The 22,758-nt window shown below is 35.5% G+C and overlaps 1 protein-coding gene across 15 annotated transcripts in view; it reads left to right on the forward strand.

Moving 5' to 3' along the window:
- The window catches only part of PLCE1 (phospholipase C epsilon 1), a 163,979-nt gene that overhangs the window by 26,436 nt on the left and 114,785 nt on the right, over positions 1–22,758 (forward strand). For all 15 annotated transcript variants that reach the window (XM_075504833.1, XM_075504828.1, XM_075504832.1 and 12 more), the window contains one exon: positions 1,471–3,078. In XM_075504833.1, coding sequence (XP_075360948.1) covers positions 1,891–3,078 — 1,188 coding nt within the window. In that variant the 5' untranslated portion in view covers positions 1,471–1,890. The remainder of the gene's footprint in view (positions 1–1,470; positions 3,079–22,758) is intronic.

The raw sequence follows: 22,758 nt of genomic DNA on the forward strand, positions 1-22,758 counted from the left end.
TCCTTTTTGATGAGCCTGCAGGAAAGATGATACACTTAGTTACACTTTTGCATTTCAGTGTGTGAGAAAATAGCACATCAAATATCCTATTAACTGAAGGGTGTGTTTTACCTTTTTATTTGTGCCAAACTGCTTTTGGATGAAGATTAGTAATCAATAAAAATGAAAGCAGACACTCTAAAATGATTTAAAATAGAATTGTTAATCATAGTTACTTGAGAAGAGTATCAGAATAGATTTTACACTTCACAATTACTTTCATTATTAAGCTTTCCTGATTTTATCCCCCTCATCATTCCTAGTTGTTTTATCAACTCCAGATGATTTAATTATTATGCTTAGCTAAACTGCATGAACTGAATTGAAGAAGGTAGTCCCTTCCGCTTATGTAGATAGTGTCTGGGTAAACATTTGATTGATCAGTTCAGTAATCTCTAGTTGTTGTACCTAGCCAGTGATTTGCCTCAGTTTTGTGGTGTTTTGCTACTGAAGTTTCAAAGTCACATTTTTTTGCTTGTTTCTATTGAATTTAGACTGTTTTAGTAAACTTAGGCCTTAATACAACTTTCTGCATTTTCCACATTTTTAATAATACACTTAATGTTTTTAAACATTAAATATGATAAATTAAAATATAAGTTTGTATTTGTTTAATTCTCCGTAATTTATCTGGGTCTCTCTCTTTTATTCTTCTGTTTCCTTTGTTGAACTATCTGTAACCTCTTATTTTCTGATCCCAAGATTTACTTCGGCCGTGCTATTTGCAGGAAAAGAAGCTGAGAATTAATGGCAAAGTCGAAGGGCAGGCTAACTTTTTAGCTTAAGGCATATAAGTAAAGGGGTCAAAAAAAGATGATTGATAATATTTCAGTCTTTTACCCTACTCTGCCTTCATACTTTTTCTGTCATAAACTTCTGGCAAAAATACTGTGTTTTCTTCATGCTTGCACGGTAACAACATAAAGTTTAATGAAAACAAAAACCGCATAACACCAAAACAGTTGTAGTTGTGATAGAGTTCAGTTCTGAACAGGAAAATGATTAGTTTGAAAAGGCAGTGTAGGTTTAAAAATGATTTTGTTCTTCAAAATGTTTTAATTTATCCTGGCTATGAGTCAGAAAAATTATAGAAAAAATATTTCCTTTTTTCTCTTTGTATATATCTTGTGTGTTCAATTTCGGTGTTACAGCTTCAGTAAAATTACTTTTCTGCAGTCATGTAGCTTTCCATAGTGAAGACAGCTATTTAAAGATGTAAAACATGACTGTGATTTCCTCAAATTTTAAAATGAGACTTTAAGACAGATATAAATGTGTATTTTGGAATTCTGTAGGTTTCAGTATAATTAACTTCTGTTGTTTTGTGTTCCTTCTCTTTACATAAAAAAGAATTCTTTCTGTTGTAGTTGTGATGGTGGATTTTGTGCCATGGATTCTGTTCAATATATATATTTTTTCTTTTCTTTACAGAAAACCAACTTTTTGGATGCCCTATGGGGAGATGTGTCTTTGACATGGATTATGTGTTTGGTCATCTTCTACAACCTGAGGCAGTGTGTGTGCTACGCATGGTAGAAGAATTAATTGTGGGAAGAGACAAGCCAAATGGCTACATCACAATAAGAAGCTGGTTTAAAAATGTTTGTATTTCATGCCAGTAATTCAGGGCTGGGAAAGCCCAGTAGCCGAACAGTCAAAAAATTGCTTGCTTTTAAAATCCAGTTCAAAAAGAACAAGTAGTCAATGTATATTTTACCATGTGTTCCCTGATTATTTAGCACTGAATCTTTTATTACACTGAAATCATGGTGTGAGGATTGGCAGACAAGCCCCCCCCCCCCCAACCCCCCCATCCCCAAAACACATCCAGCAACTAAAGACTGTGTCAAGATGACCTCTGAGGAAATGACAGCGTCTGTTCTCGTCTCTGTGGTACAGGGTAAAGTGATACCTGCTCAGTCAGCTGGAGATGAAAATACTGAAAATGCTTTGGACACCAGTGTTATAAAAAGACATACTGCCAGTCCGGGAAGGCCAGCCACACACGCTGTCTCATATTTACGCAGACTTGAGGAAGAAAGTCTTCAGGACTCAGTGCCCAAAATATTCTCTCTGGCGAAAGAAGATCTGACTAATGACAATAGTAATGAAAACTTCTGGGAGAGGAACAGCTCCATCCCTGATTCAGTGGAATTTCTTAACATTAACTGTAACATTGTACAGAAAAACTACAAGAGTAATATCCCGTGCAGCCAGTTGTATAAATCTTGTGATCCTTTAGCAGAGAGAGAGGCATGCCTAGAAACTGGAATTCCTGTTTCACTGGAAAGAGCCATGCTTGCTGAAATTCAGTTGAAAATGAATGGACCTTCGTTAAGAAGCCAGACAGCAGTAAATAAGAATGACAGCAATGATACTGATAAAGTCGCCTTTTTTCACTTTCATTGTGCTAGTGAAAGGAATATATCAAAGGCTTTGTGCAGTTTACACAACGGCTTCATTTTGGATGACTGCTTGCAGCCAGTAAGTGTTGGCGATGGTAACACCACTGGTTCCCTGGCCTGCACTTGCAGATTAATGGAGTTGACAAATAACTGTGAGAATGAAAATGGGCAGCAGTTGTATGAAGACGCTTTAAGGGATAAGTATTTATGTCTGGAAAGAGCACCACAGAAGGTTAAAGTGGCATGCTCAGGTCACAACTTCTGTGGAAATAACTTTACTGGAAGAATGCCCTCAAAGCCCTTTCTGAGCCATTTTGAAGACTGTAATGATAACTGTGAAGAAGAGATGGAAGAGGATTTTTTTAGAAACAAAAAGGAACGTTCTACTTTATTAATAAGGCGTTTCTGTAAAAATGATAAAGAGGTTAAAAAATCAGTTTATACTGGAACAAGAGCAATTGTTAGGACTTTACCTTCAGGGCACATAGGAACTGTTGCTTGGAATTATGTTGAACAAAGGAGAAACAACAGTGGCTTGAAGCTTTCTAGGATTACAACAGAACAGCTAACTATAATTCAGTCCTTAATAAAATGGGAATTGAATTCCTTTCTTGAGAAGTCTTTATGGTATGAGGTAAGCTTTTCATAGTGTTTTTTGGGGGTTTTTTTTGTTTGTTTGTTTTTTAAGTTTTGATACCCTGATGACCTTTTCATTAAAAAAAAATGCCTTTGGTAAACACTTAGTAACACTGAGTAGGAGATTTAACCACATTGAACCTCATGTTGAAAATGTTTTTTAGAAGAATGTATTCTCATCCTTTACAATTCATTTTGGTTTAAAATAGGCATGGGGTAAAATGTATAATTTTATATCTGTATAAAATTTATACATACATATGTATGTCCATACATATAAAAATGTATATAGGTACATATTTATGTATAGATGTATGTATAAATTTATATTGTGATATATATTATTTATATATAAGAATGTAATATACCTATATACAGATATAAAAATATATACACTTTTTATATTTATATTTAAAATAGAAAATGTATATAATATGCATTTATATTTATACATACACATGTAAAAATAGTTGTATTAATATATATTGTAGATATACATAGTTGAATATATATGGCATATATGTGTATATAAACATTTGATGCATATATTAATGATATAATAATTCTATGGAATAAACTGTATAAAATGATAAGTGGCAGTATTAGATCACAGTGAAAATTTTTTTTGCTCTAAAACAGAAAGCATAGTATTTTCCCTAAGTGACTGACGTTTATAATGCTTCTACATTTGCAAATAATTTTTAAAAATTATGTAATAGTTTAACGTATATTAATGTGCTGATATTGCCCTGATTTGTATTCTCTTAAATTAGATAATACAAAAAATTCTAAGTTTAGAATGAAATCATGAATGCATAAATTATTATTGTAGAAATGACATAATACATCCTTAATAAATTATATTAAGTAGTAAAAGATTTTCTGTGATGGTAGAAATTAAATAGTTGTCTATGGAATCTATAAAAGAGATTTTGACCACTGATTCTCAAGGATTTATCTGACGTGACGACTGAGAAAGAAAGGCCAGCAGGATGATCACAGCAAGAGAAAGTCTTTCAAGATGAGTAAGAGAAGAGAGGTTTACTGAGCTTAGCAAAAAAAGGAGGTGTGATTTTTCTCTGTTAAAATGTGTGAATAAGCTTTAGGGGAGGGTAAAATAACCAAGGTAAAGGAGAGTGTGGTCAGATAGCTATGCTTATAAACTGGTCCTGAATAAATGTAGGTTGAAAACTGGGAAAAATTTCTAGCAGTTAGTGCTGAGACTCTGCAACAGCTTTCAGTAGGACTGAAATGAAGGAAAACTTGCTTACTTGAATAGAATCATAGAATCATTTAGATTGGAAAAGACCTTTAAGATCCTTGAGTCCAACCGTAAAATTGATGAAATGGATTACATGAAATTTTGTCAGTGATAACAGCAGAGTGGACTTAGTGGCTCAGGAGCTCCGTGGCAATTGTGCCCTCCAGCAATATCCTCATATCCTTCTAGAAACTACTATTTTTTCCGTTTAGATAGTTGACTGAAGAGTTCTATGAACATGTGTATGTCAAGTTTTTGTACTAGGTTGCAAAGCTTTGTGGTGCTGTTCATTATTGTGATATTCGCTATCCTAGTCAATGGAAGTACAAACTTGCTGGTACAGCACATGCCCTGTGTGGTGCATGGTCATGCTCCCATGAAGGGATGAATATGAGCCATGTATTTACCTAACATGATATCTGCTCAGTACGTTTGTATTGTCATTATAAGCTTTTCTGGGGGGAAAAAGGGAGAATGTTTTGTACCTGAGGTCTAGCATAATCTTCATTTATATAGGTATGAAAAGGGAAGGATGCATTTAGGTTTCGTAATTGCGCATTTCCAATTTGACTTGAGTTCCTTAGCTTTTAACATGCATGCCTGTTTCACCACTTTCTACTGCTGCTGCGTAACACTGAATGTATAGCATTTTGGGGTGTGAGGGCTTTAATTTGAAGGTTTTTTTGGTAGTACATATAGAAACTCAGAAATAAGTGTAATAAATACTCACTGAATAATTATTTAAATAGGAAAAGTTCTGTCTACAAATGAACGAAAGATTAACAGGCACAGTAAAGCACTCTGCGTAATTACAATGCACAGAATGTTTTCTCATGGTCAGAAAAAGCTTAAAACCATGTGTTTCTAAGTCTTTCTTCTTCCAAATGATGACTACGAATATTTTTGTTCTTATCAACCTCTGCATTTAATCTCTTTATGTATAATATGCATCAAGCATTCTTAGCATTATTTTTTCTGTTATTTTAATGTCAAATATTATTTCTGCAATAATATTTCTATGTGTTTATGGCTTATATTATTAGCATTATAGATGGTTTTTACACAAACATAGAAATTAACTCAGTGCATGGGACAAATATATGGACCTATGAACATATGGACTGGGTTAAAATAATTTAATGATTACGAGCATTTGTAGGAAGCTTTCATGCTAATAATCAAAGGAAGAGGGAGAAAGTAGTAAATGAATGTGGTAATTTGTTCTTTCTTTCCCCTTATCTCACCCTTTGAGCATGCATTCTGTTTGGAACAGCTAAGTGAACAGTAGTTCTGTTCTTCAAGGGGAAAAAAAAGTTGGAGAAATTAAGTTTTCATAGCAGTACTGGTGTAACATGGAACAATAGAGACCTTTATGTTTTAAGTAGGAAAATGTGGGTCTCATTTGTGCATATCCCTTACATAAAAATTCTAGTGCTAGTAAAGGAAAGGCACTGAACTGTTGTCTTGCTGAATATTTTTTTCTTTTTTCTTTCCCTACATGGGAAGGTGGGACTGAGGCTTTGGATTATATAGAAAATACATGACGTTATATATTTTTAATGTAGCATATGATTACCATTTATAGATACTTTATATGCAGATTTAGACTCCTCTGCTCTGGATTTAATGTATGTGTTGTACGAAGAGAGAAGATTTTTATGTCGAATATTCTTTCTAATTTTGCATATAGTTTTTGCAGCTGTATACAGTGGAGTACTTAGCCTTATCAGATGGATGTGTGTAACATGGCTGTTTTATCTATTCATAAGAAATTTGCTTGTCCGTGTTGGAACAGTGCAAGTCCCTCACATTGGTACATTGGTGTCGCAAATGCAAAGAATTTGCCACAGAAACAAATAATGAGAGTGCAAGCTTTGGTGTTGGCTTTGCTTGGCCTGGCACTACTTGTGTTCAGCTCAGCTGCATCATGTTAGCAATCTGATTAATTACAAAAGTCGGACTTTCTGCAATCATTGAACCATCTGTGTCTGTGAGGTGTTAGGTTCATAGTGCTGAATTACCCTGCTTTTTTCCCTGGTATGATGGTGTTTCTGCAGTTGTGGTAATGTAATATGACAAAAGTAGCCAGGTGCACCGTTGACTAAGATAATAAAGTTGAGCAGCTCACTAGACTACCCTGGGGTGATTCTCTCAAACCAGGTAAGTGACCTCAAGATCTCCAGATGACAGCTGCAACATGGTTGCAATGCATAATAGCTGAATTCTTTAGTTAAGCTTATTTTGCAGGCGTTGGTACCATCTTTGCTGTGTCATTACATTCCTGATGCCAGTAGTTTGAGCTTTAAGAAGCAAGAATTCTGCTGGCTTGCTTAACTCTGCTGAGATAGAAGTTTGCACGCTGATGTATCTTTCACTCTTTGTAGCTGCTAAGGTGCTACTGAAATGCCAAATACTAATAAGGCAACAATTAAAAAAAACCTTAATTGCCCCAACATCTGTTTCCAGATGGAATAATGATTTCATTATAGATATATCTTGTACGAGTGCTTTATAGTTAATTTAATGATTTGGTATTGTAGTTCAGCATCTGTTAGCATCAGGTATTTTTTCCATGTAGTGTCCATAGATTTTTTTTTTTTTTTTTATGATTCATGTGTAAGATCATTGTAATGCAACAATTTTTTATTATGCTTGGCTAATGTAAGGAGTCTTATATTCTTGATTTCCATAAAGTTGAGCTATAGTCAGTTGGTGGCATCTGTTAACAAACAGTTATGGAGAGAAAAAAGATTTGGAGGTAAAAAAATTTTACTATCCTGTTTTATTAATGTGATATCTAAAATAGTAATCTTTGATAATATTTTGAAGGAAACAGAGCCAGGCATAAGTAGTTTTCTGTTTAATAGATGGTATTTGTCTGAAGCTTTTTTTGGTTTAGAATTTATTATTAATTCTGAATACATTCAGAATTAATGTATTCCCCCCGCCCCCTTCTGCCAGAGGTGTATCAGCAGCTCTAGTCAGTGTATCTTTATGTTGCATGCTTTTCTGGCATTTCTGAAAATATAGCTAGATTGAGTATTTCACTATCAGTCATGGAAATAACATCTACTTTGACTGTTTTGACAACCAGTTGCACTAACTAAATACAGGAGCACTTTACATCAAATGCTAACATGTTTATGAACAACGGAAGAGTTAGTAATGCTTTATGTTCAGAAGAACGCTTTTTTGGTTGCTTTTCTCAGGTGTCGGCTTAATTGTAACCTTTAATTGTCAATATTTTGTCAGAATGAATAGTATAACCCTCTTTTTTATCTAGTAGTATCTTGGAAGAAATACTTTTCCAGTGTATTCAAAACATAATTTATACAATGAAGAGGCCTATGTTGATTCTTAAGAAGTGAAACAAAAACTTGAAAGCATCTGACTTACCCTCTGTGCTAATGATAATAGTAAGAAGCATGAGAGTCCTCGTGTATGTGCTGCATTTCGCTCGGATGACTGATCTGATTTGGTAGAACAGACACAAAGCTTGTTGGAGTGGCCACATGAAATCACCTGGCAATAACAGTCTTACTAGTGAAGTTATTCTGCTAAAGTCTGAGATTCAGAACCCACGAAGCAGCCTAAAAAATTAAATTCATACAGGCTTTCACTTTTCGGTTCTTTTTAATTATTTCTGTGGGAATTTCAGGTCTAGATTTGCCATGATATCATCTTTCTGTTAGGATTATGTGGTTTTCCCACAGGTTTTTCCTTCTTGCTCCATATTTAAAAAAGGTGGAATTCTTTAAATGGACTTTTACTCTCCTCCCTCCCAGTTTTGCATGCATACCTAAAATGTAACACTGCTTCTTATGCTAAACTTTATGCCATACTTGTACTTTTATTAAAAAAAAAAAAATAGTTTGCGATTCTATATTGTGGATTACAGACAGATTTGGGGTTTGAGACTTTTTGTTTTTTTCCACTTTGAAATAAAATTTCTAGTCCAACACACTGAAAGGAATTTACAGGAAAAAATGACATAAAGCAAATAATCTGCAAGTGGTTGGAGTTCTCCTCTACTCTAACAATAGTTTTTTTTTTTTTATCTGACTGTGCATGAGTATTTTGCCTGTTACTAATGTTGTCATGTTTTTAGACATAAAGGTTTATATTCATATGTTAAAGGAGTTGGTAGGTGTTCTGTAGTAGTTGGAGCTGGGTTTTGTTCTACCTGGACCCTGTGTTTCTTGTTTTTTTGCATGAAAGTTGCAGTCTTTTGTTTAAAGAAAAAGGTTCATGAGCAAAATCGACTATTTGGAAAAAAATCAGGGAAGCAAAAGAGAAGCCAAATAGGCATGAAATTATGTTTTCCCTTCAGTAAGTGCTGTAAAAATAAATTGAACTTTGTTAAATGAAGCTCTATACTTATATTTACCTTGGGTTGAGTTACTCCAGTTTTAAAGGCTAGCTTTAAAAATAGAAAATTCACCCTCTGTCTGTAGAAGTAGTCAGTTTTATTACCATAATGTGTGATAGAATTAGAGATAAATCTCTTAATACTATGTATTATTTTGTAGTTGCCTCATAGCTTTAACAGTCTTGGGCCAAATTATGAACAATAAGTTTTAGCTGTGAGCACACTTAGGTATTCAGAGCCAATAGTGTGGGAGTCTTGGCAAGAGCAATATATTATGCCTTCAGTTTTTCCACATTTTCTGACTTTCCTTCTAGTGACTGTTCATTAACTGTAAAGAAGCATGAAGATCTGTTTTAGAAAATCTCCCTGCAGAACATTAAAGAGTTCATTTTAGAGTGTTAGAGTTGGACACTCTTCTAATTCTTTCTCAGTTGAAACTAAGTTATCTCCATTACCTATATGAACTGTTGAAAAGTTTGGGTTGTTTACTCTGGTATGAGTGAATAAAAACTGTGCTGTACAAAGATCAGTCTGTTGGTGAGTGAATAATTAAAATCTGAATTTATGGGATTTCATATACATTTTCATTTATCTTGCTTTTCCACAGTCTTTCAGGATCTTTTAAAAAAGTTTTCTAAAATGGAATAAGCTTGGGTTGACAATAATTGGTAGGCATACATCTTATCAGTATGAAATTTCAAGAAGGACTTACAGGAAAAATCTCTACTGTAAAATTATACTTGCCACAATATCGAAGGCATCCTCCATGAGATATGAGGCTATTTGGTTTCCTTATTTGTGAGAAGTGATTTGATATAGCATGGTTATGAGCCTCTGGTCACGAAGAATTTTGCTTGAAAATACAGACTGGTGACAGCTTAGAAAAAGGAATAACAATTTAACATAATACAGCTGTTAGGTACCGTCCAAGTACATATGAGCTGGAGTATCAAGGGGCAGGAGAGCTCTGAGGGTGCTCCCACACCAGCCAAAGTGAGTTACATCAGTTCAGCAGTTGGAACCCGCGTGACTCAGGGCAGTGTGACAGCATACAGCTTTCATCAGGAATGTCGGAAGTGGGGCAGCCCTGGAAACAAACATTCAGCTCTGGCATTTGTAACTACTTCCTTCTTTTTTTTTTTTTTTAATTTTTTTTATTCTCCTAATAATTTCACTAGAAAACTATATAGTTAGAAGCTATTCCTTACCTGCAAAACAAATGTCTCAGTGCTCGTATTGTCCTGCAAATTGTGTGAAAGTGTCCATTTTTTAAAATATTTTGAACTGTAACCAGATATGATAATTTTTGAACTGAGATTGAAGACTCACTTTTGAGATGCACTCATCAATCACCTACCTGAGTATGAGAGAGAAAAATATGTTGGATTGGCTTGTCATCATTCTTACTTGCAGATAATATTCTTGTCTTCCATTTATATGAAGTTTGGAAGAGTCTTTTCATGTCTGGAATTATAACACTTACTGTAAAAACTTAAGATTTCCTTAGTACAGCAAATACTCAAAGATAGATTCCTACAGATAAGTTTGCTGTGATAGTATGGGAATGTGCAACAGTAATGAAAAAGTTTGGTTTTATCTTGAAATCAGCACCTGCGCTTGTTGCAGGACTCTGAATAATCTAATTAACTCTTGTGAAAACAGATGATTTTTTTTTTTTCCCCTTAGCTTTTCCAGTAACTGTAATGCCTGTTGACTGTTGCCAACATTTGGACTTTGAATCCACAGTAAAATAATGTGAGCTTCTTTTAAGATGATTAAAAGCGACTCTCATGTACTCTTCATGATTATTGTATTCTCCTGACAATAAAAATTGTTTTCAAGAAATCACAACAGATACAGACCTTCATTAGTAAAGTGTAGGCAAAACAAAGGATGTATTATTAGCTGCTCTAGTTTCATGTTACAGCAGTATTAGTTCTTAAAGTGTTAGGAATTCCCTTCAAGTATTAGAGAATGGGTGAAATCCTGGTCATGTTGTAATCTATTTGAAATCTCCTATTGGGATAATGTTACTTGAAGGGAGAAAAAGAAGCATGTGCAAAATGGAACTATTGGCTTCATGGGAACCATAATTTTACGTCAAACATTTTATTAAAGAGACATATGCCAAACTTATATTAAGCAGTTTTAAAACTATAGTTTAAAACTAAAAATATTGTCTCTATAAATATGTATAATGCATATAATTCAGGTGGGATCATTAACTTGATCTATAAAACTTCCTTCAGTACCCTTCAGTTGCATAAGGTGTTATGCATGCTATTCATGTTACCACACTGCTTGGAAGCCCTACTTCTGGACTTGAATCTGTTGTCCTAGCTGTTTTACAAACAAGTGATGATCTCATCTGTTCTATAGACTTAGAAGCGGTTAGTTGTTAGTGAGCTCACTCAGGTTTTGGAGAAGATTAACTTCTCCCAAACATTCTCCATATGCTGTGGCTAAATTTTCTTTTATCTCAGCAGGCTTAGTAGCTGTGTGCTGCACTCTAGTCTGCAGAAGAGACATATCCTAAGTTTCCAGTGGGGGGAAAAAAAGGAAAACATTTTTCCACCAGTTCCAACTGTTACTATTTGGTAATTTTAGAGTTATATGCATTAGAGCAAATTAACAACAAGTTGGGTTTTTTTTTTTAATGTATGTAGCCAGTCAGCACTGAAATACTTCTAGGCTGAATAAAGGTCTGAATGATAATTCTGAATAGTTTATCTTTCAGCAAAAACATAAGAATGTATCTGAGCCGTGGAGAATTGTTCTAAATGTGATTGTGAGTTGGATCAAGAAGACCCATGAGAGAAAACTGTCATCAATCTTCTCTGTTTTAAATTAGGAATTTATCTTGAGTAACTTTGCAGACTTAGAGCATCATGCCACAAACTTGAGGCCGTTATAGTTCTGACCCTGTGCGTATGTAAGATATTTTACTTTATATAAGCACATTACAGTTGCCATGGGAACCATAACATTGGACTTCCTGTTTGTTGTTTACAATCTTGGGATTGCACTAGGTGGCTTTTGTGTGTGAATGTGTATATTTTAAAGGGAAAAAATATTATTTCATGAACATTCAGAATATTTCCCTTTTATGAAATTAACTTGTATTCTGGCTCACCTATGTGTCCTTTTGAAACTTACCTTACTTAAAATACAGTCAGGGAGAACTACAGGAGTGCAAAATCTTTTGCTACATGGAGACTTCATTGTCATCTCATGATTTGCCATCAGCATAAAGGAGGCTTTGGTCTATTAAAACCAAGTCACTCAGCAGGTTGAGGCTGTAAAAAAGATAGGTAGAGGTTATCAACAAACAGGAAATATAACATGGATCTTATTTAAAACAGCAGCGTATTAATTTTCTTATTCTCTGGCAGTCCAGAAGTAGAGGGTTTTTTGTTTCTTTCCTTTTTTTTCCTTTAACCAACAGGTTGTAGGTGGACTTTTATAATGATTTGAATGCTTCCTTTGAGCAACAAAGTTCTTCAGGCTTTCATCTTTAGCAGGCATATGTGAATCATTGCATATTTAGTTTAGCTTGCACGGGGTTTCTTTGCCATTGGTTTGGAAAAACTGCAAATCCAGCCTTTGTAAATGATGATCATTTTGAGTAATTTTTTTTTTTGGTTTTGAACGCATTTCTTATCGCACTTTAGCTTTGACCAGCTGTTTCCTGTTATTCCTCCCAGTGGTTTAGCTGCTGAGGAGATAAATGCATCAATGGTTTGTTTCAGAATTAAAATTACCTTTATAAAATGATGGAAGATTAAAACAAATAAGTTGGACACCATTAAGAAGTAAAATTATGGTGAAATTCAGAAATGAAGTATCATTTGCTGTACCTAGATCTTTCATAGATTACAAAGCTTTTGCTACACAGGGAGCTTTTTTTGATACAAGAAAATTAATCCAGCATTGGAAACACCAGGGTAAAGCTTTGTGTGGGGGATTTGGGTGTGTGTGATGGAATTTTTTAAGCAGTTCCAAGTTCTTGTGTTCATATGAGAATATTTTGATTTACCTGATCTATGATCTACATAATGACCTGACCATTACATCATATTTGTCCTGTTCAACCTCCCCTTCCCCCCCCCGGGTTTTTGGACTGACTTGGATAGAGGGTATGTTCATTTTTGTAATCATACAAACTATTTTGGAATTTTATAACTGAGTTTGTATTTGTATTTTTGCAGAACAAAGCAGGGCAGGTTTACCAGGGATGATGGGGAAGAGTTGGTATATTACCTGTCTGTTAGGACTGGCTTGTGCAGTACACTTTGGTTTTTTTATGTTCATGGTGAACTTACTCCACAACCACACACCTAACAGCTACATTTTGTCCTGGCTTCAGACATCTTTCTTCAGGACCTTTAAATGAGTTCTTTACTAACCTGAAAAGTGTTTTACATAAACAGTAATGAAAATATTGCCCTCTGTCTTCAGAACTGAGGTTGTCACTATGTAGTATTGTGGAAGGATCACTTGTTGCCCCTTCTTTTTTTATCCTAGTGTAGCAGGCTGTTCTGTGGAATCCAGCATCACCTGTCCCTTGCTCTGCTTTAGTCCTCCCTGTGACCTAAGTGGTCAGATCTCATTTAGTCTGCACCCTCTGGCATGATAGAAAAGCACACAATCGGAGACAGTTGATAGCATGCCAACTTCCACGGCCAGTGATCCTCCCTGGATTGAGGGTTTTAGATATTCCTTACCTGTTAGGTCACTGAGTTTCTTATGACCGAGTAGCAGAGGAAGAGCGGGGGTTTTGTTTGTGGTGAACATCCTAGCTCCAGAACCTTAGAGCATGCATTTGCTCCCCTGGACAAGGTGCTGTATCCCTCAACTATTTTTTATCTTTACCCATTTCTAGGCCTTATCCCATACCAGTTTTAGAGCCCTGCAGACTTCTACAAATGTCAGCCTTAATAGCATTTACCTCAGGGTATGGTCCAGCTGTTGCCGTTTGAAAAAGACTCACCCCTGCAGCTTGCACTGTCTTCATTTCCCTATGGCTTTTCCAGGTTCCTTCTCCCCACATTCCTTTTGGTGGATGACTCCCAGATCTGCTCTCTCTTTCTAGGCTTCTTGACCTTGGAAGTCTCCATGGGGTTTCTCATTAAATTCTGTGAAGGGAAGGGGAGAGTGTTCCCCTCTGCGCCTTGAAAACTCTAGGTTTTTTTTATAATTCCTCCTAACTAGTTTTGCTCTTTTTAGTTCAAGTCTATCAGTAACTGTCTGTTCTTGTTCCCTAGTGCCATTCTTGAACTTACCTTCAGCTTGCTTTGTATTTGCTAGACTGGTGGTCTTTATGGAGCCTCCTTTATCCTTTAGTCTTATATAGAGGACAGGCTTCCCAATGTATTTCCCTTTAGTTCTCTACTACTAGATAATAGTTTCTCATAGTATTCACAATCTACTCTTCAGCTGAGCCTAATAGTTAAGGCTGAAGTTCCTTCTTCATGCAATTGTGTGGTCTTAATGGGCACTCCTGCTTCTATTAGCCTTACGTCTAGCTTTGTTGAGCTCATACAAATTTACATGTGGCCGCTGTACCATTTATAGCTATTATATTTTGGTTTTAGCTTTTTTTTGGTCCTCTTCCTTTTCATGTTCTTTGTGGGGATTTGTTTTTTCCAGTGAAGGTTAGTAAACAGCATTTAAACTTCACATTGGATGATTGATATGCACGTGGTTGTAGTATTACACTTTTAGACTGAAATTGGCTTTCCAAAAGAGTTGGTATTTTTGGCTGAAGTTAAATGTCCATTTCATCAAACTGTCATAGAGAATAGCACATTTGTAACTTTTTTCCTATTGTACTCATTGGGGAAAAAAGAAGTATTTCCTAATTATTATTTATATTAGGCATTAATGACCAGATTCCTCTTTATTTCCCTCATTAATTGCTTAATTTAAATTTCTTAAGTCTGCAAAGAAACACAAGGAAAACAACAGCCAAGATGAAAGCAGATTCTCAGGAAATACCCTTGTGGTTGTGACTCAGTGGATCCAAGAGAACAAAAACCGAAAAAAGCCCTTTTTCATTAAATGAAAGAAGTGGAAATTGATTTAACAGTACTGGGCAGAATTTGCTAATAAGATATGGAAGGTAGTTAACTGAAAGAACTAGTCCAGAGGAGCCAGTGTTCTATGAAGAACTTGGAAGGAAAATAAAAGAGATAGTTGACAAAGAGTTCTTTGAGTTTTGGAACTTTAAAAATGTAGAGAGCAAAAAACAACAACAAAATCTTCTTTCCAAACCTAACCAGAACTAAAGGTTTTGCTGTTTTTTTTGTGGAACTAAGACATATGTAAACCAGTGCTAGTACTGTCACGATGGTTATGTACAAAGGTTGTACTTTCACGTAGAAATACAAAGAAAAGGAAAAGAATTTGGAGGGAGATCGTTAGTCATCCTTCAATTTCTAAACCACTGTGAACTGAGGCACTGTGGCAAGGCCTGGTGTGACAAGGCCAAGCATGTGTAGCAAGGCTCAGTAGTTGGGCTATTTTGCTAGCTTCTTGGGTTTTTAATTAGATTATGTTTTATAGGGGTTTTTCCCGGGAATATTTTGTGCTATGGAAAGTATCTGAAAATAACATGCTTTTTTAAAATGGTTGTTGGTTTAAAAAATTCAAAGCTGCAAGCAAGTTACTGAGTCTCAGGTTTGATAAAAATCAGTTTCAAATTCTTATCTGGGCAACAAATGAAATTAAATAGTGAAACAGAATGAAACTTAATTTTGGTAAGGTTAGAATAACAAAGTTTCTTAGAAGACTAAGATGAGGCATATGAGAACATTCAACACTGCTATTGATATCTTGAGCCTCCATGCTTTCCGGGGACTTAAAGACTTCCACCTCTCTCCCAGAGAGGAGGGGCAGAGCTCCCAAATTTATCTTGCTCCTATATTACCATTACCATGGTAGCAGCAGCACTTAACGTGCACATGCAAGAAGAGTTGTTTGGTTGCTTAGGTGACATTTGTGTATCGTTAATAGTTTGTGCACCACAGCTTGGAAACCCATGACTGAGTCCATGGTTTGGCTGGGTCAAATTTTGTAGTTTTTGACTGAGATGAGATTATTTGCTTCATGTTCTGTTGATAAATACTATGTTGGCCCAAATCTAAGACAATGTAGACCATAAGTTGGTTTCATTTTTTGGAGAATAGAAGAAAAAGTTGACATTAAATGTAATTTTTAAGAAGAAATTAAAATGAAAAGCCCCATAAGCATTGTATCATCATCCTGTAGTCTAACTCATGCCTCTTCCCAGCCACGTCCATATTGTCCTGTGTTATTGCCTGCCTCCTCCTCTGCCCTACAACCTGCAGGGTAGATAACTTTCAACGTCAGATCTTAAACTGCTGCCTTCTTCACTATGGTCCTCTTGTCAGGCATGCTGATTTCTTTGAACACTGTGACTAGCCTGAGGGCATTTAAGCCCAGGGTCCAACCCCACTAAAACGATGGTTTGCTGAAACCTCGCTGACCTTGGCAGAGTTATTGCAGGGGCTCACACGCTCTCCATATCCACCATTTTATGGGGGGGGGGTGAAAGGAAACTATATTACTCCTATTAGCATACATGAGTTGCTTATCTCTTAGGCTTGTCCCAAATCACATCCTAGAGCTTCTGTCTGTGTCAGCTCCAGCTGCTTGGGAGGGAATCCCACAGCTGTACCAGGGATCTGGAGCAGCTGCAGCTGCTGGGTGAGCAGGGGCTGGATGGCACAGTATGCCTGCAGGATAGTAAAACAAGTTCAAGTTTTCTAGATATTTTATTTTTGAAAAAACCCTTGCCGTGTTGTTAGGCCAAAATGTTAAGACATTAATGTCTTCAAGACCCCCTAAGACTGGGAAACAACTTCTTAATGAATTGTCAAAGTTACATTGTGGGAAAATGAGTAGTAGTTTGGGGTGTATTTGTCTAGAATAGTTTATTCATTATTGTGTAACATTGAAAGCCTTATTCTTTTTTCTTCTAGGTATTTGCCTCATTATGATTTTTTTTCCAAGAAGAAAGGTCCATAAAATTAAAAATAGATTAAGCACTGACAAGCTATTAACTGGCAATTTGAAACCACACTGATTTTGTAAGACAGAAGAGTGTTGTTGCCACTGAACATTCTGCAGTTTTAATTTTTGTACTTTTCTAATTTTTAACTTATATATTGTATAAGCAAGCAAGCACTATGAGCAAGTCTCTGATACCAGTTTTTCTCTAGCACAAAACATCTGCTTATTGAAGACCATTACCGGATTTTCTCTTTCATCTGGTCTTCTGTAGTTAGAGCATCTCCTTATTAGTATGTCTGTTAATACGCATGGTCCAGCTGTTGATCCTCCACATTTATTAACACAAGACCTAGGTAAGAATGAAGGGCATAAAATAAATTCTATTTTGTGTTTCCTGCCTGAGTCAAGTTTGGTTGTAGGACTTGCTTGGATCAAATGGCTCTAGGACCATGAGACTTTGTAGATCCCTCGTTCAAAGGCTGGCCTGTTTGCTAATTGTTGCAAGTTGCTCCTGTCCAACCAGCTGTTGACATGATGTCTGACATGGTGCCTTTGTCTTAGCTGAATACCATGGACAGATGCAAATGACTTGACATCAGTCAAGGAAAGCATGGAGGTTTGAACTATTCTTTATCAGAGCTGATCCCCCAAAACAGGAGGGAGACGATGTGAGAAAGCTTCATTTATACAGTAATTCTCACTATACTTTTTTGAAGGTAGAATTCACACTTTAGTACTATTAAAAAAAGTTATAGTCAAAATTTTTAAATACAGGCATTTAAACTAGACACCAAAAAACTATCATGATTTTGGAGATGCTGAATGCCTTGTATTTCTCATAATCAGATCAGCAGCATTTAGAAATCTTAGGGATTTACAGGTTTGATTTTAGGAGTCCAATTTGAAAATTTGGGCCTAAATTCCACTGAAACACTCTCTGAAAGTGTTGACAAGGTTTCTTTCTGTTTCACTACAATATCTGCATAACTGTCATCACTGATTTCCACTTAGACCTGGTTTGCATACATATATACATGCACACACACATATATACATATATATTCAGATCATAAGTAACTGTGAATATCTGATACGATACCCATAATGATAAAATTTTGGTCCTTTTTGATAAAATTGTCCTTTTGACAATACAATTTCATTAGAGAACCTGGACAAACTATAGTGGTAGAAGAATCCTTATACTATATTTATGCTAACCCATATCTCTGCAAGGATGGTTTTACAGGTGAAACTTTCCTGGTAGAACTGTATTAGCATCTCTTTGCTAGGCGAGAAAAAGCTAAGGTTTCAAAACAGCTCATAGATGACTATGGGTTTTGTAAGTGTGGAAATTAATTCATTTTTCTGTACCTTGATTACAGTACATACCTGTTCATTTGTATAATGAAACTGTATAAATTCTAAACTATTACTGAAATTTGTACATTAGAAGAAAAAGAAACAGGAAAAGTGTGATCTTCACCCGTGTCACTGAAGCTTGACTATATTTGAAGCAAAATGTGAGGCATATGCCATCTGGTGGATAGAATTATTCATACAGTTTTATTGGTAATCTTGATATATTTAACAAGCAGTTTCTATTAATGTTTTAAATAAATTTCTGTTCTATGCTGCATTATCACTTTTAATTGGCATTGGTGGATATTTCTTTAGTCAGAAGTAAAGGGAAAAAAAAAAATCTGAAAACTGATTTCAAGACAAAATGGAATTCCAAACTTGGCTTTGGTGTATGGTTAGTGAACTGGATGCTTGGAAAAAAAATGCAAAACCCAAATGGAAAAGTAACCATTTTCCCCCCACTTCAAATATTAATTCTAAAGGTTTAAAAATGTGTGCCAATTAGTCAAAGATCTTCTCTAATACACCTTTCCCAAGTTCCTGCCTTATTGCAAATTATGATGTTTGACATGGTCTTTGCAGAAAGATTGGATATTGCTCTACGTCTGCACTGACGTGGCAGGTGAGACTGGAGTAGCCTTTCAGAGCCCGTAGGCTCATGTTGTACAGCAGCTTTCAGGTTCCTTTGCCTGCAGGTCAGAATTGCTTTTTGCTGGCCATTTGGGGCACAGTTTCATCAAGTATCATTTTGTACAGAAAGGTGTGCTTTTAAAAATGTTAGACTGCTAGTGGATGTGAATGGAGACATGACTTGGGTATTTTAGAAACCTAGATTAGGCAGATACAGTAAAGAGTGTGGCTAGTATTAAATACTTTTCTTTTCACACGATGCCGCATGGGTGCGTGACTGCAGGGTATACATTTCAGGATAGTTTACAGAGTAGACATAGTGTGGGATAACAAGTGGAGCAGTCAATGTATATTGATTCTGATAGAGAATTTCTGTTATGTTGGTGGATAGTTTTTATTCTTTGCTCTTTTAGTGGCCATGGAGGAATCTAACATCATGTTATCTGCTGGGAGGCTGATACTGCAGCTTCCTCATTTTTTCTTTAGACTGATCAAACCTAATAAATTTATTTTTTCTGAACTTGTTCTCAGCATATTAGAAAAGAATTGAAAAAGTACTTCATAATGTCTTTCATACTGTGATTTACTACAGATCAGATCAAATAAAAGCAAGTTTGTGCTTATAGTCTGAAAAGGAATTAATTATTCAAATACATTGTAATCAATGCATGTGTGAAATGGAATTGTCATCACCATGTTATGTCATTGTTCCATTAGCTAATGTAATGGCAAGGAGAGAGCTGTAATACAACACAATGGAAAAAACAGGTAATGCTATTGCTTCCACATGCTCCTGATTTCACAGAGCTAGTTCAGGTGTCTGCACTGTGCTGCACCACATTCCTAGCTCTGAAGGTTTATTAGTTCAGTCATAGTGCACAAGCAAGATGGAGATCTAATTGCACATGGAAGCATTCATGGTTTGTTTTATTACTGGAAGTAACTGGCTACTTTAGAAGTATTTAAAAAGATTCTTCTTGACAGTAAATTTACTTACAGTAGACTCAACAGACATTGTATATGACTCCAAACTTCATGGCTCTGTTATTCTTCTTGTAACTAATTTATTTCTCAACACTCAAAGATAAAGAACCTTTAAAAATCCATAAGAACAAGCGTTCACATTATTTGCAAAAATTACAGTTGAAGTATTTTTGCACCATTGTATAACAGAGCTTCCTTCTGAACTAAGCTGCTTTGGCACTTTTCTGTGTGGAGTATTTCATGAAGGAGCAGCATGTACAAGCTCACCCCCCTTTTAACGGTTTCACTGGTCGGAAAGCACATGTTTAGTAGAGCATTGCTAAAATGGCTACAGGTTTATACTTCTTCACGTGGTCCTGTATTCTTTCAGAAACATATGTAAGCTACACTGGGAGTGAATTACCTGGTTTGTGGTATGAATCTTACTGTGTCTAAAATGTTTGATATGATTATTTACCCTCAGAAAGCCCACAGCACTTTAAAAAGTTCAGCAAACACTGGTGTCTGAAGTAGCTTTGAAAAGATCCTTTCCCATCAATTTGTTAAGCATTTTCCACGTGCTGCTGTTGTCTTCCCATGAAATGCTGAATGACTCCTACCATATTATTTTTTTTAAAAGAAGTATTTTTCCCAATCTGATTGAATGATGGTCAGCCAAAGGAGAAATACAAGTGAATTCTGGCCCAAAACAGGCTAAGAGATTAAAAAAAAAAAAAGGGGGGGGGGGAGGGGGGGTAGATGTGTTTTCCTAATATTTCTTGGGGGGAGGGAAGTGTTTTTATGGTGTTTAAAAGGTATTCAAGGATTCCTTCAGGCAATTTGTGGTGAAGCCCTCCTCCACTTCCATTGAAAAGCTCAGCAGAAATTTTGTTGTTTTCATTTCCAACTTAAGAGCACAGTTAGGGAGGCAAGTCTTTTTCCACCCTATGGGACCAAGCAGAAGCGTGAGGTCTTTTCGCAGGCTCTATGATGTCATGTAGGTCAATTAGTCTAGATCCCACTTTTTATTTAGAAGAATAAGGTCCATAAAGTATATGTTGAACCTTATTTTTCTGAAATTTTTTGCCCTCTTTAGCAGATTGGGAATCCTCACAAAATGGTTTAAAGTTGGGGTTTGGTGTTTTGCTGACTTTCTTCTACAAACCGGCCAACATAACCTTTCCCTGAAGTCAATTTGCCCATTATGGAGCCAACCTCCCTGGCTTTTTGTGCTTATATGGCTGGAACAGAGATGATATTTTCTCTTGGATAGTCTTAATGTCACGACAGCTATGTTTATATGAATATAAACAAAAAGATTTATTCCAGCCAAATTATCTGAATATAAAAGATTTATTCAATTTGCTTTGTTTTCTTGCTTAAAATGTCCTCTGTGTTCACATATATATTTGAAAAACATTTAAAAATCTGTATTTATGAAAATGCTGCTCTTGGCAAAATGATGAAAAGAAACATTTTCCCATTTAAAGAACAGTGCAAATACTAAATAAGATAGATTGTATAAAAGAAAAGTTTAAAATGAAATTCTTTTTTTTTTTCCCCAATCTTCACTGCTGTGCATTTCAGACAAGTTTAGGCTTTAAAGTTGAAACGTTTACAAAAAGTTAGTCAAGCCTCCATACAGCCTGTGAATTTCAAAAAACACTGGAATATCACTCCTTAAAGTCTTCATTAGCAGATTTTTAGATGTGGGATATCAGATTCCTTGTTGGAAAAAACTGATTGCCCATTTTACTTTCTACTAATTGAATAAGATTGTGGGCAAAGTTTTTTTGGTTGTTTGTACCATTGTCATGGCTATAGAGAACAATTTTCCTACCAGTAGGTGGAATCAGATGAAAATCTTAACTATTAAACACAGTATGTAGCTGTGTTTTCTGATCAGGCCAAAAGAAATCATCTGAGTAGCTCCAGCTTTGAAGTTCGCAAATAATAGTAGCTTTCTAAAAACCATTTAGCTCAGAAGAACACAAATTAGGTTGGTATAAAGTTAGCATTTATATTTAAGAATAATATGGCTTTGATACTGGCTCCCTATGTGCACTTTTGAAGAGTACTCCTGGATGGGTTTAAAATGTTTTATTATTATATGATGTTTACCACTGTCAGACTGTAAAACGTTCTCCCAGATGTCTTCTTATAGTCATGTTCTGGTATCTTTGCATTGTCTGAGTGAAAGAAAATTCTGTTCTTTGTTAATATCCATAGCTGCCCAGTAGGCAGTTTCTTCTGGGCAACTTTTTTTTTTTCATAGAAATTTAGAATTAAAATCTTCAAACTACAAATACTGACCTATATGATGCAAAAAATAAGGTGCCAAAAACTTAGGAACATGAGCTTTGTAGACACTATTTTAGAAAATCATTCTGACCATCTTTCCAATTTTTTAGAATTAGATTTATTTTCAGACCTCTTATGAAGAAGGCTGGCACTATAATTTCTTTTCTTTATATGTCTTGGAAGCATTCATTAAAAAAAAAAAAAGGAAAAGGGAATGAAGGTTTCCCAGTTACATTGTGTGTGTAAAGTTTTGGCACTGTTGATTTCTTGTTAATTTTATGTATAATTATTAAGATAACAGGATTGTTGTATATTTGTATCTCCTCTGAAAAATCTGAGTTTGTGCACAAAACTCAGTCTGAGTGACTGATTCATACACCAATTTTTCTTTACTGAACTCATAGAAAAAGGTATGTAATCCCTTGGAAAGCTCAGGCAGTAGACAAGGTTTTGTCTAGCCTTGTAATTGTGGCAGTTGAAGGAGAGTTGTTCAGTGAAGAGGGAGATACTGGAAGTTAGAAGTTACAGATTTTCCTTTAGACTCTTCCTCTGAATAGTTCTTATTTTGGAGATGTTATTTACATACTTACTTTCTCCACTTCTGCTGTGTTTGTAAACCTGTAGTAGTATCATGTACTGATTTTGGGGTATAGTTTTCCTTCCTCCTGGGCATTTTGGAATCTAAGAGAAAAATTCACCCATCCAGTACTAGTAAAACTTTTAAGTAAACTTTAGAAATTAGGAAATATACACGAAAGAAA

Source organism: Mycteria americana, chromosome 6 (genome assembly GCF_035582795.1).
Source record: "Mycteria americana isolate JAX WOST 10 ecotype Jacksonville Zoo and Gardens chromosome 6, USCA_MyAme_1.0, whole genome shotgun sequence".
Lineage (NCBI taxonomy): Eukaryota > Metazoa > Chordata > Aves > Ciconiiformes > Ciconiidae > Mycteria > Mycteria americana.